We start from the raw sequence: 12,440 nt of genomic DNA, 5'->3' as shown, positions 1-12,440 counted from the left end.
ATGTTGTTCTCTTAGAGAAAGAGATTCGTAAGTAGTAGAAGTTTCAGATCTGAAGCCAAGTGATAATCACCATAATGGAAGGAGGTGTCACACACTTGAGTATGCACACAAGACACGTGAGGCCCAGAGCTCCTAGCCTTTCATCCTCTGGTGCTTCTTAACCACTTATGAAGTGTTGCCACACTTTCAGTGAATTTTTCTTCTTACTATTTTTATCTTTTTTTTTTTTAAAGATTTTATTTATTTATTTGATAGAGAGATCACAAGCAGGCAGAGAGGCAGGCAGAGAGAGAGGAGGAAGCAGGCTCCCTGCTGAGCAGAGAGCCCGATGCGGGGCTCCATCCCAGGACTCTGAGATCATGACCTGAGCCGAAGGCAGCGGCTTAACCCACTGAGCCACCCAGGGGCCCCTATTTTTATCTTTTAATTATCTTTCCTTCTCGTCTTTTAATTCTAGACGTGTTTTCCAACTTGCAAGTGCACAAGTTATTCTATGGGTTCTTTACATCCGTCTGGGCACCATGCCCTATCTATATATGAAACCATCATATATCTTACCCGTATCAGGACTCCTTGATCCCTGGAGAATGGAGATATTGTTATCACAAGTCAAGTTCACATGTATTTAAAATCCTTACTGAAGTATTTATTAGTTTTTCTATTGTATAATTTCTCAAACAACATACACTCAAAATATAACCACTTTTAGGCACAGATCCTTGATACTTCTGGATATATCAAAAAAAACATTTTGGAGTATCAGCTGTTCTGTTAGAAAGTGAGCCCTTTGAGGCATTTCTCATGCATGTATCCCTTGTGATGATACAGAACTCTGCCAACAGCTACATATGGTTATTTGAACTTATAAATTCAATTCCTCAGTGGCACTAGCCATATCTCAAGAGGTCAGTAGTAATATGATAGATACTAGCTACCATAATGTACAAGAAAGATATACAGAATATTGGAGGAACTTCCCTGATCTAACTTATCAACTACTAAATTGTGCAAAAACAATTTCCAATTGAACTTGAAAACATATTGCTACTCTTGTAGCAAATCATTGGACCTAGGTGTTTATATGTCCACAGCTAAAGCCAGACAAGGCCTTCCTCTCAGGTAACCCGTAAAAGGTGAGAGGTTGACTGAACAGTTTTGCTTAGAGATCTAGAATTTCATTTTATGGAACTGAGTTATGTAACATATACTGTGACCAATAATTAAACTCATACAAATAAACTTTTGCATAGCAAAAGAAACCATCAACAAAATGAAAAAGCAACCTACTTAGAATGGGAGAAGATATTTACAAATGATATATTCAATAAGGAGGTAATATCCAAAATATATAAGAACTTACACAACTCAACACCAAAAAAAAAAAAAAAAATCCTATTAAAAATTCAGCAGAGGACCTGAATAGTTTTCCAAAGAAAACATACAGATGACCAACAAACACATGAAAAGATGCTCAACATCGCTCATCATTGGAATGCAAACTAAAACCACAATGAGAAATCCTTCCTCACACCTGTCAGAATGACTAAAATCAAAAATCAAGAAATAACACGTGTTGGCGAGGATGTCGAGAAAAAGGAACCCTTGTGCGCTGTTGGGAATGCAAACTGGTGAAACCACTGTGGAGAACAGTATGGAGGTTCCTCAAAAAGTTAAAAATAGAGGGGCACGTGGGTGGCTCAGTTAAGTTAAGCCTCTGCCTTCAGCTCAGGTCATGATCTCAGGGTCCTGGGATCAAGCCCCACATCGGGCTCTCTGCTCAGCAGGTAGCCTGCTTCCCCCTCTCCCTCTGCCTGCCTCTCTGCCTACTTGTGATCTCTCTCTCTGCAAATAAATAAATAAAATCTTTAAGAAAAATAGCATATGATCCAGTAATTCCACTACTGGGTATTTACCCAAAGAAAACAAAAACACTAATCTGAAAAGATATGTGCACTCTTATGCTTATTGCAGCATTATTTACAATAGCCAATATATGAAAGCAACCCAAATTGTCCATCAATAGATGAATGGATAAAGAAGATGTGGTATACTTATATGATGGAATATTACTCACCCATAAAAAAGAGTGGCATCTTGCCATTTGTGACAACAAGAATGGACCTAGAGTGTATTACACTAGTGAAATAAGTCAGACAAAGACAATACCATATGATTCCACTTATATGTAGAATCTAAAAAATAAAACAAATGAACAAACAGACAAAACAGAAATGGACCCATAAATACAGAGAACAAACTGATTGTTGCCAGAGGGGAGGAAGCTAAGAGATTGGGTAAAATGGGTGAAGGTCAGTGGGAGGTACATGCTTCCATTTATAGAATGAATAAGCCATGGGGATGAAAGATACAGCATATGACATATAGTCAATGGTACTGTGATAGCATTATATGGTGACAGGTGGGAGCTGCACTTGTGGGGAACACAGTGTAATGTATAGAATTGTCAAATCACTCTGTTGCACACTTGAAACTAATGTAACAGTGTGTGTCAACTATGCTTCAATAAAAAATAATAATTAAGTTCATGCAAATATAGGTAATATTTGGGAAATCATTAATTTTTCTTTTACTTAAAACTCCAGCTTGTGTATTATGCTGAACAAAAATAGTATAAAATGAAAAGCTTAAAATGTTCAAGAATACCTTTACAATCTAATCATAGTTTCATTAATCAAAGAGTCTACACATTTGAAAGGAAATTGTTCTCCCCCATCCAAATGCAATTGATTTTTTACTAAACATAGCAATACTAATATAATTATTAATGTTTTCATTGTTCTTCCTTGCTGTAATCCTTCGCCAGAATTCAGAATTTTAAGCTTTGATTATACAGTGTAGCAAATCATTTTTAAGGATGCAGTAGATTGAAAAGCAATCCTCACTTGCTGATCCATTTATTTTCTCACCCAATAAACTTTCCTTGATTTGCTGAGCACACAAAGCTCAAGACCAAGAGTAATGTCATTTGTTTTAGGCCAAAGCCACTGTCTTTCTCAAAGGGCACTGAAGGAGACTAGACTTAACCGCAGTGATCAGTTCACATATATACAAATATAAAATCATTATGCTGTACGCCTGAAACCAATGTTATATGCCAATTATATTTCGATTAAAAATTAACATAAATTTTTTTAAAAAGGCAGTGAGAGGCCCAAATTGCTTTGTCATTTGGTTGGTGAGACAATTAAATTAACCAGCTTTTCTGGGTTTTAGAGAAAAGTTAAAAACCCCAGCAGCTTTCAGCAAATTTAGCTATGTCAATATCTTTGCATGATTTATTTAAATTAACTTTTCATTTCGAGTGGAGTGCTCTGGGAAAAGAAAGCAGCTTGAATACCTGCCCAAATGTCACAACTTTTATTAATAATGCCCAAGACTTGCAAAGTATTTTTCAGTTTGCTGGGTGTTTCTAATACAGGATGTCACTTGATCTCCAGGCCAAGCCTAGGAAGAGCTAGGACTCAATCCCTGGGGTCTGAATCATAATGCATTACTCCTTTCAGATAGCAACAGTTGTGTCCTCATATATGCGTCACTGAAGTCTTAGGGCTAGCATTGAAAGGTACTTCAAAAATGCCAAGTTCTAGGGGGTTTGCTTTGAGAAAGATTGGACCAGCTCAGGGTGGAGTCAAGATGCTTGCTGGAAACAGAAACAGGGGAATTGAGTGAAAATTTGTGAAGTGGATGCTGACAGACAGGCTTATTTTCCTGAAGGGAAGAGATTAGAAGAGATTGCTGTGGGGATGTTATGTGGCCCAAAAGAAAAAAAAAAAATTATATATTGAGACTTTGGCTTCCACCAGAGTTTACCCTGAAATAAGGCCAGCAGTCAATATACTCAAACCTTATTCAGAGCTTATATAATCTTTTTTAGAGCTTTATTCATACATGAGAACAGCCTGACAGAAAGTTTCCTAGATATGTAAAACATGACGGCTGGGGGGAAAAAAGGAAGGAAGAAAGAAAAGAAGAGAAAAGAAAAAAGAAAAGAAAGGAAAGAAAAAGAAAAGAAAATGGAACAGAGCTAAAGCTGTGAAAACCTCCTGGAAATTAGAAGGAAAAGATAGAGATAGAAAATAAGATTTAAAAAAAAAATATATATATAGGAAACTTGGAGGACACTACCAGGAGATCAGATATCCAACTAATACCTCAAAAAGAGCACAGGGAAATTAAGGGAGGATTTTAGCAAAGAAATTTTACATGATGATTCTCCAGAATGGAGTGGTCACAATAAAAGGGTTCACAATAAAAGGGTTTGCCCAGCACTGCAAACAAAAGAGCAGTTGCAAAAAAGGAACCCTTACATGTCTTCTGGGCAGGATGTATCCAAAGTCTCAAGAATTAAGATGGCATTAGCTTTCTCACTAGTAACCCTAAAATAGAAGACAATGCAGCAATACTTTCAAAATTTGGGATGCCTGGATGGCTCATTTGGTTAAGCATCTGCCTTCAGCTCAGGTCCTGATCCAGGGTCCTGGGATGGAATCTTGTGTCAGGCTCCTTGCTCAGTGGGGAGGCTGCTTCTCCCTCTGTCCGCTGCTTCCCCCCACTTGTGCGCACTCTCTCTCTCTCTCTCTCTTTCTTTGAAAAATAAATAAAATATATTTTTAAAATATTTTCAAAATTTTTGGATGGGAAATTATTTCCAACCTAAAATTCTACACTCAGCCAAACTATTCACTGAGTGTAAAAATAGCTTAAAGACATTTTTAGACATGTAAGATCTCAAAACTTTACCTACCATTTACCTTTATTCGAGAAGTTCCTTGGGGGTTGGGTGTGTGTGTGTGTGTGTGTGTGTGTGCGCGCGCGTGTGTGTGTCTCACATCTTCTTTGTCCATTCATCCATTAATAGGACACTTAGATTGTTTCCACATTTAAGGTCCTGTGGATAGTGTGGCAGTGAACACGGGAGTGCAGATAGATCTTTGATATTCTGTTTTCATTTCCTTTGGATATAAACCCAGAAGTGGAATTGCTGGATCATAATGGTAGTTCTACTTTTTATTCTTTGAAGAACTGCCGTCTTGTTTTCCATAGTAGTATATGTATACAATGGAATGTTATTTCGACCATGTGAAGCATGGAAATTCTACAACTGGTGACAACATAGACGGACTCTGAAGGCATTATGCTAAGTGAAATAGCCAGACAGGAAAAGACAAATACTGTGTGGTCTCACTTATGTATGGAATCTAAATTTTTTTAAAGTCCAACTCCTAGAAACAGAGTAAAAAGTGGTTGCCAAGGAGCTGGAGGGTTGGGGAAATAGAGTCAAAGGGTAAAAACTTTCAACTATAAGATGAATAAGGTCTGAGCATCTAATGTACAACATAGTGATGATAGTTGATAACACTGTATTATATCATTGAAATCTGCTAACAGAGTAGAAATTAACTGTTTTCACACACACAAAAAAAAGACAACGAAGATAAAGGCGTGGGGGGTAATATATACATATATCAAATCACCATGATTTACACTTCGCTTGTCTTACAGTTTTATGTCAGTTATACCTAAATAAAGCTGAATTTTTTTTTAAAAGGAAGCTACTTGGATAGAATTATTCTCCTAAAACAAGAAGCTAAACCAAGAAAGAGACATAGGATGCAAGAAAGAAGAGATCCTACCCTGGAAAGAGTCAAGGGAATCTCAAGGATGATAGGAAGGGAAGTTCCCAGAACAAAAGCTCCAGCAGACCTCAGGAGGCTGGAGAACTCCAGGAAAAAAATCTCCAAGGGAATAAAAAAATGAAACTGACAGATTTCATGATGTACTTGACAAGTGGAGTTTTAGAGTTCTGTTAGTTGGGAAATGTATTCACAAGAGGTACACAAGAGGTATAAAAGCAAACCAAGAAATTGAACTAGGGCAATAATTGCTCTAAGACAAAACAAAACTCTATATATAGGAAAGTAAAAGAAGTCCTGGTACACCCCATTGCTGAGTGAGGAACAGTAGTTACACAGTGCAAATGCTAAAGAGTAGCTTAACTAAAAATTGTTGTTTGGCTAAGAGGAGAAGAAGAGGATGTATGAGTGAGCTGCCATCATTTTTCATGGCGGGAAGCTAATTGGTAATGCCTCAAATTGAAATATCAAGAAATACAAGTTTGAGGACAATCCTTAAAAATAAGAATTCTTAAAAATAGAAACAATAGCTCTAAGAGCTGAAGGGTGTTTAACTCTAAGGGACAAAAATTAATGAGAAGCAAGGTGGGGAAAGGGATTGCTGGTTTTCACCCTAAATCTTTTTGTTCTCTGACTTCTTAAAGTCTATACCTTGAAAATAATCATTTCCATGTTAATTATACTTTTGGAAGGTGACCTGAAACTAAAATTTCCAGAAAGGGTCAAATGTGCCACAGCTGTAATACTCCAGACAATACAAAGTAAATACTCCCTTTAAAAACTTAATTATATTGATATTTTACTTACAATTATAGACCAAAGTTTGAATTTGCTGGGGAGCCTAAAGTACCAGGGTCACCTGATAAATGATAAATTTGGCTTTCATTTAGTTTCTTATTGGCCTATCCTTTGGAGTACATATGCTATGTCAATTAAATCCTTCTGGGGCATTATTCTTCTCTTGCCAGCCACCGTGTGATTTTGGCCTTAAATATAGGAATATCAGCTACTTGATCATATGGTTGTTGCCTTGAGGTTCAGGTACTGGAAGCAATTAGTTGAGAGTGCAAGCTAAGGACGGGACAAAGTTATTAAGATTGTAAGACTAATGAAGTTGCTCTTTCCGCTTCCATCTTTACTGTTAACTAGTATCAGCTGCACTACAGATGCCACTTGCTCCTTCTGTATCTTCCATTTATAAGACATTTTTAGGAGAAGAGTAATAAAAGGAATAAGAGCTTAGCTCCTGAGATCAACTTGATAGAAAAAGAGCAAGACATCAGGTCTCATTTTTAAGAAAGTCTTCAACTTTCTAAAAGAGGCCTCTTTCATCCCTAGTTCTTTGTAACATGGGCAGGTAATGTCTTGATCCCATTTTTTGTTGTATTGTTTGGGATTTTTTTTCACTGGTATCTAATAATGCACAGACTTGCTGGGTTCTTCTAAGTTCTGCACAAGTCTTGCTTTCAACGCATCTGGGTTCACATCTGTATGATGCCTACTGTGAAAATTGTTTAATTGGAACAGCCATGTAGGCCATCAGAGCACTGGAGGTTCCCTGGGCCTCACGACATAAGTAACTGCGGTAATAAACCAGTGTGTTTTCATCGATTACTCTAGGTTACTCTGGAAATTGTGTTTAAACATTATTTGCAAAAACGAACATTTCAAGATGATATGATAATTGTTTTACTCTCTTTAAGATGCTAAGATGCTTAGCATAACTTTTCACAGATTTGCAGGCTAAATCAACAATGAGCCACATAAGCAAAGCTCCAGGCAAGGAACCCTGCTTCAGTTATTTAAGCCTTTCTTAATAATATATTTTTTTAAATACCATCAGGTCTTTTCCTACTTTTTTTATATCACTTACTGAACATTTTACTGAAGTATAATGTGCATGCAGAATAGAACACATATCTAAAGAGAACTGAGCACTCCTGTGTAACCAGCACCCAGATAAAGAACTAGAACATGACCAGTACCTCCTATGTATCCTTTCTCAATCACTGTCCCCCCAGGGACACCACTGTGCTGCCTTCCAACAGCATAGATGAGATGGAATCACGCAGCCTGTCCTCTTCTGTGTCTTGTCTCCTTCACTCAACATGATTCATATAAAGTTCATCCATTGTTGAGTGTGCTTCTAGTGATGGTTGGGCATGGTTCTAGTGATGGTTGGGCATGGTTCTAGTGTACACTTACTGTAGACTGTTCCACTATGTTAATGTACCACATTACCTATTTATTCTTCTATGGGTAGGTGTTTGAGCATTTCCAGCTTTGGTTTATTAAAAGCAGTGCAGTTTTGCACATTATAGTATGTATCTTTTGAAAAACATATGTAAGCACATCTATTCAGTATGTATGTAGGAATGTGGAGCTGGATCATAAGGTATGTCTACACATCCAGTTGTAATCGATAGTGCCAAACAGTTTCCCAGAGTTGTCGGGTCAACTTTTAACTCCTTTTGTTCAGGGCTTATTTATTTAATGATATTCTCAAGAAGAGGCATATTATTAGATCACTGTTTTTTTCATTGGAAGTTTCAAAATCATGAATGATGATTATTCAGTAGGGATATGACCCATTTAAATGAATCTGTCACAGAAAGTAGAATGCTTTGATTTATGAATTATAACAAAAAAAATTTCTCTCGGGATATTGGAGTAAACACTTGGTCATTAGAAATGTTTGCAGACTTATTACAAAGGAAAAAAATTCGCTAACATCTATATAGAAAGTAAGTTTGGGCAATCTCTCAAATGGACAGTTCCGAGGGAAACTTCCAGGAACAGTCATTATGTAGTAAGCAAAGGACAACAGAAGGATTCTAAGACCAAGAACCAGGCAATCTGAGATAATGTCTCAAATCTACCAACCTTGTGTAAGCCTCTTAATTTATCTGAATTTATATTGCCTTTCTTTTTCTCTTCTACAAAATAAGAGTCTGAATCCACATTCTGAATGTAAGGATTACATGAAGATACATTATATTATATATGTCAGTGGTAATTATATAAAACAGAGAGAGCTTATTTTTTTATTTTATTTATTTGACAGGAAGAGAGAGAGAGCGCGAGCACAAGCAGGCAGAGGGAGAGGGAGAAGCAGGCTCCCTGCAGAGTAAGGAGCCTGACATGGGGCTTGATCCCAGGACCCTGAGATCAGGACCTAAGCTGAAGGCAGTTGCTTAACCAACTGAGCCACCCAGGAGCCCCTAGAGAGAGAGCTTATGTTTTACATCAAAAACTTGGAACATACGGGACACCTGGGTGGCTCAGTCAGTTAAGTGTCTGCTCGGGTCATGATCCCAGGGTTCTGGGATCTAGTTCCACATCAGGCTCCAAGCCTGCTTCTCCCTCTGCCTGTTCTCTCTCTCTGACAAATAAATAAATAAAATCTTTTTTTTTTTAATTACAAAATTACATAACATATTCTTAGACCATGACATTAAATTTTTAACTTTCCAATTATATTCCTAGAGAATATATTTTCCCTGACTTGTTTTAGCCCTGCTTTTTGTGATCAGCTGTCCCCATTTTTAGCATTAGAAGTATTACGCAGTCCAGTGTCAGGGAATTACACTAATTCATGTACGTTAATGACCCTGGTGGTCATTAGTTTACTAGCTGGTTTACTATTAGTTTACTGGTTGCATTGCGGGTTGTCAGTAGTGCTTTGCCACTATCTTAGCAAATCGTGACTAAAGATGTGCGGTGCGTTCCCGGAATGCATGCTCTTGCTCAGATAGTTTACCTCAGATAATACCGTCTCTTTTCCTAGCCAATTCACAGATTGCTTTATGTCATACTTTTTGGTACTTTTATAGTCTGGTGTGAGTTGTTCTGAAAACCAATTCCACGGATGTGGCAGAATGTGTTTAACGGCCGGCTGAAAATGCCAAAGTCGTCGTCTTCACCGTCTGGGCATTGATCGGGGCCAAGTATGACAAAGATAAGATTCTGAATATATATTACCTTAATAATCTCCCTTTTCATTTTATTCTATTTTCTCCTCTCTTTTGTTTCTCTTTTTTTATGTCCCCACATATACCACATGCAGTGCGTTTGGCGTAGTTACGCAGCCGATGAGAAGTCTGTTTCCATTGCCACCTGGAAGCCACACTTGAAGGCCTTGCACACCTGCAGCCCTACCAAGTAGGTATTAGTGTGACAGCTGGTGCTGTCATCGAGCCTCTTCATGTTCGGAAAACAAACCACACACACACACACACACAACACACACACGAACACACTCACTCACACACACACGCACATGTTGATTTTTGTCTTATTCTCTGTTGCCCTTTGAGAGATTCATACCTGTTCAGTAGCAACTCGGGCAAAAAACTAAATGGACTCAGCGTCGTTCCTCACCATTCACAGACTGAGCTTAAAGATTAAAGAAATTCAAACTTTTATAGAGCTTGGTTGCTACTATTTTATGCTTATTTTCTAATAAATCATTTCCTAAAGCCCACCGAAATTCTAAAAGTAAACCACCATGGATCTTGGAAAACAGTAATTGTTTAAACTCCATCCATCACCTGACCCCAAGCGGGGAGCCCTTTGAGAGCAATGCATCTTTGCACAAAGCCCCTCAATGTCATTTCTCATCTGGATCCTCTCAGAGGATGGGTCCTGGAGCTTTTCACTTGCTGAGCAAGCTAGTATCCATAGCAAAAGAGTCCTAAGAGGATTACAGCGTACAGTGAAGCAATGGGGCCAGCCAGATTAAAATTTGAAATTAGCATTCAAAATTGGAAAGTAATATGGCTTCCATACACATTTCATTGGCCCAAACAAATCGTCTGGCCAGGCCTCAATTCAAAGGGGACAGGAAAGTCCTCCCATGTGCCTGGAAAGAGAAGAGAACCAGAAAAATTATGAACAGTGCTCATGGTTACAATGATCTTTAACTTTAAAAAAAAAAAAAATCCTTAGTCCTGGAATCCTGGACTCCAGTTCAACTAACAGAACATACTTAATCAAAATCACTGTCTCATTAAAGAAATCTTCATCAAAACAACCAAAGCATGTAAGCCAAGGGAAAGGCTTTCTGTGTGTCACCCGGCTTGATTGCAATGGTCATTTCCTCAGGTTCTTCAAAAGTTACCAAAGTGCTTATTTACTTAGTACTTTAGAACACCTGCTGTTCCCCTTCATAGTCCAACAAAACCTTAATCCTACTAGTGGCTTCATGGGATTCAAGGCATCCCACTACTGGGATTCAATCAGAGAAACGTCTTTCTTACTTGATGCAGAAGAGAAACCAGCTGGGGAACCCTTCATGACTTATTGCCTGGAACTGAAGTCTCAGAGGAGATTTGTGCTGCTTCAGAGCACACGCTGTTAGGAAGCCATACATCTGTCATTAACTGTCAGGATCTGTTACATTGCTTCCCTGATCCTCCCTGGGCCCCATCCACAAAGTGAAGGACGAGAGGTGAGCAAGAGAACTTCTAAGTTCTGACAGGACATGTCTCCTAAAAGTTGGGGTCAAAAGTTCCTCAGCACCTGTGATAGAGATATTCATAGAACCCCAGGTCTTCAGAAGGGATGGAACCTTAGCAAGGAATGAAGCATGGATACTGTCAAATGAAGGCATGCATGAGAAGTCTCTTTTCGTGTAGATCTTAAAATTGAGTTTACTTTCCTTTATGGAGTATGAGACTCCTTCAGAGTTGTGGTAATAAAAAAAAAATCTATTCCTTGGGGGTAATGAATCAGAAATGGGAATTGTACAGAAATTGCATTTCTTGTACTCATGAAGGTTTCTAGGTATATATGTAAGAGGAAGACTAGTAGAAGAAACAAAAAGAAGGTTCTCGAGTGACAGAAGAGAGTGGGCTATTATCATGTGATAATTCGGCTTTCCGCTTCCTGAAGTTTTTACATTAAAGTCATTCTGGGGCCTGGAAAAATTATTGAATAATAAGTCAAATTCTTCCAGTACATAAACTATTATTTTACTTCATGATTTCTCTTATTTCCGCTGAAATTGGAGAGGGGAAGAAAGGAATTTATATATTCATGTTGTTCCACCCTGGCTGTCAGCCATCCTCCTCATTGTCTTTTCCCAGCATCCCCCCCACCTTTAACTGCTGAGTCTCAACCCCATTTACTGAATACCAGGTACTTGTCCTGAATGACACGGCCATCCCTGGCAAAGTTCATGGGAACCTGAATATCCTAACATTTCTCCCTGTTGTGGTTCCAAATTGTGTGGTTCTTAATCTTTATTATTGTTTTTGGTTTTGTTAAGCCACAAAAAAAAAAAAAAAAAAAAAAAAAATTCAGTGCAAAGAAAAAAAAAAATCAAAGTTTTGCCTTCAAATTGAATGCATTCACAGACTCCTTGAAGCCAAGTTCAGAACCTTTGCTTTAGAAAGCGAACTTGCTTTAATCAAGTTTGTAGATCTGTGAGGGATATTTTTACATTTATAATTAACTGGCTTTACTGAGTGCAGAGTGATGTAATAAGAAATGGAACAAAACTTCTTTTTATTTATACAGTGTATTTTGTATAACATTCAGAGTTTAAGAACTTCTGAAGAGATGATTCATTCATTCATTTGTGCATTCATTAAATAACTATTCAGTAAGCACCTGTTATTTTGCAAGGCACTGTTCCAGGCACTAGAAGTGTAGCAGTGAAAGGGGGAAAAAAAAATGGCTTTAGGGAATATATATTCAAGGGACACTGGGAAGAGAAAATAAATAAATAAATAAATAAATGTCATAGAGTACGCTAAAGAGAACAGTAAAGTAGGGAAGGAATTG

The 12,440-nt window shown here is 37.9% G+C and overlaps 1 protein-coding gene across 4 annotated transcripts in view; it reads left to right on the top strand.

Moving 5' to 3' along the window:
* KCNQ5 (potassium voltage-gated channel subfamily Q member 5) overlaps nucleotides 1–12,440 on the top strand; it is a 523,469-nt gene that overhangs the window by 441,218 nt on the left and 69,811 nt on the right. For all 4 annotated transcript variants that reach the window (XM_032864363.1, XM_032864365.1, XM_032864364.1 and 1 more), the window contains exon 8: nucleotides 9,721–9,815. In XM_032864363.1, coding sequence (XP_032720254.1) covers nucleotides 9,721–9,815 — 95 coding nt within the window. The remainder of the gene's footprint in view (nucleotides 1–9,720; nucleotides 9,816–12,440) is intronic.

The sequence above is a fragment of the Lontra canadensis genome, unplaced genomic scaffold (genome assembly GCF_010015895.1).
Source record: "Lontra canadensis isolate GAN:19392208 unplaced genomic scaffold, GSC_riverotter_1.0 scaffold27, whole genome shotgun sequence".
Taxonomy (NCBI): Eukaryota; Metazoa; Chordata; class Mammalia; order Carnivora; family Mustelidae; genus Lontra; species Lontra canadensis.
The sequence above is the reverse complement of the archived record's forward strand: the minus strand, read 5'-3'. Positions and strand labels throughout refer to the sequence as shown.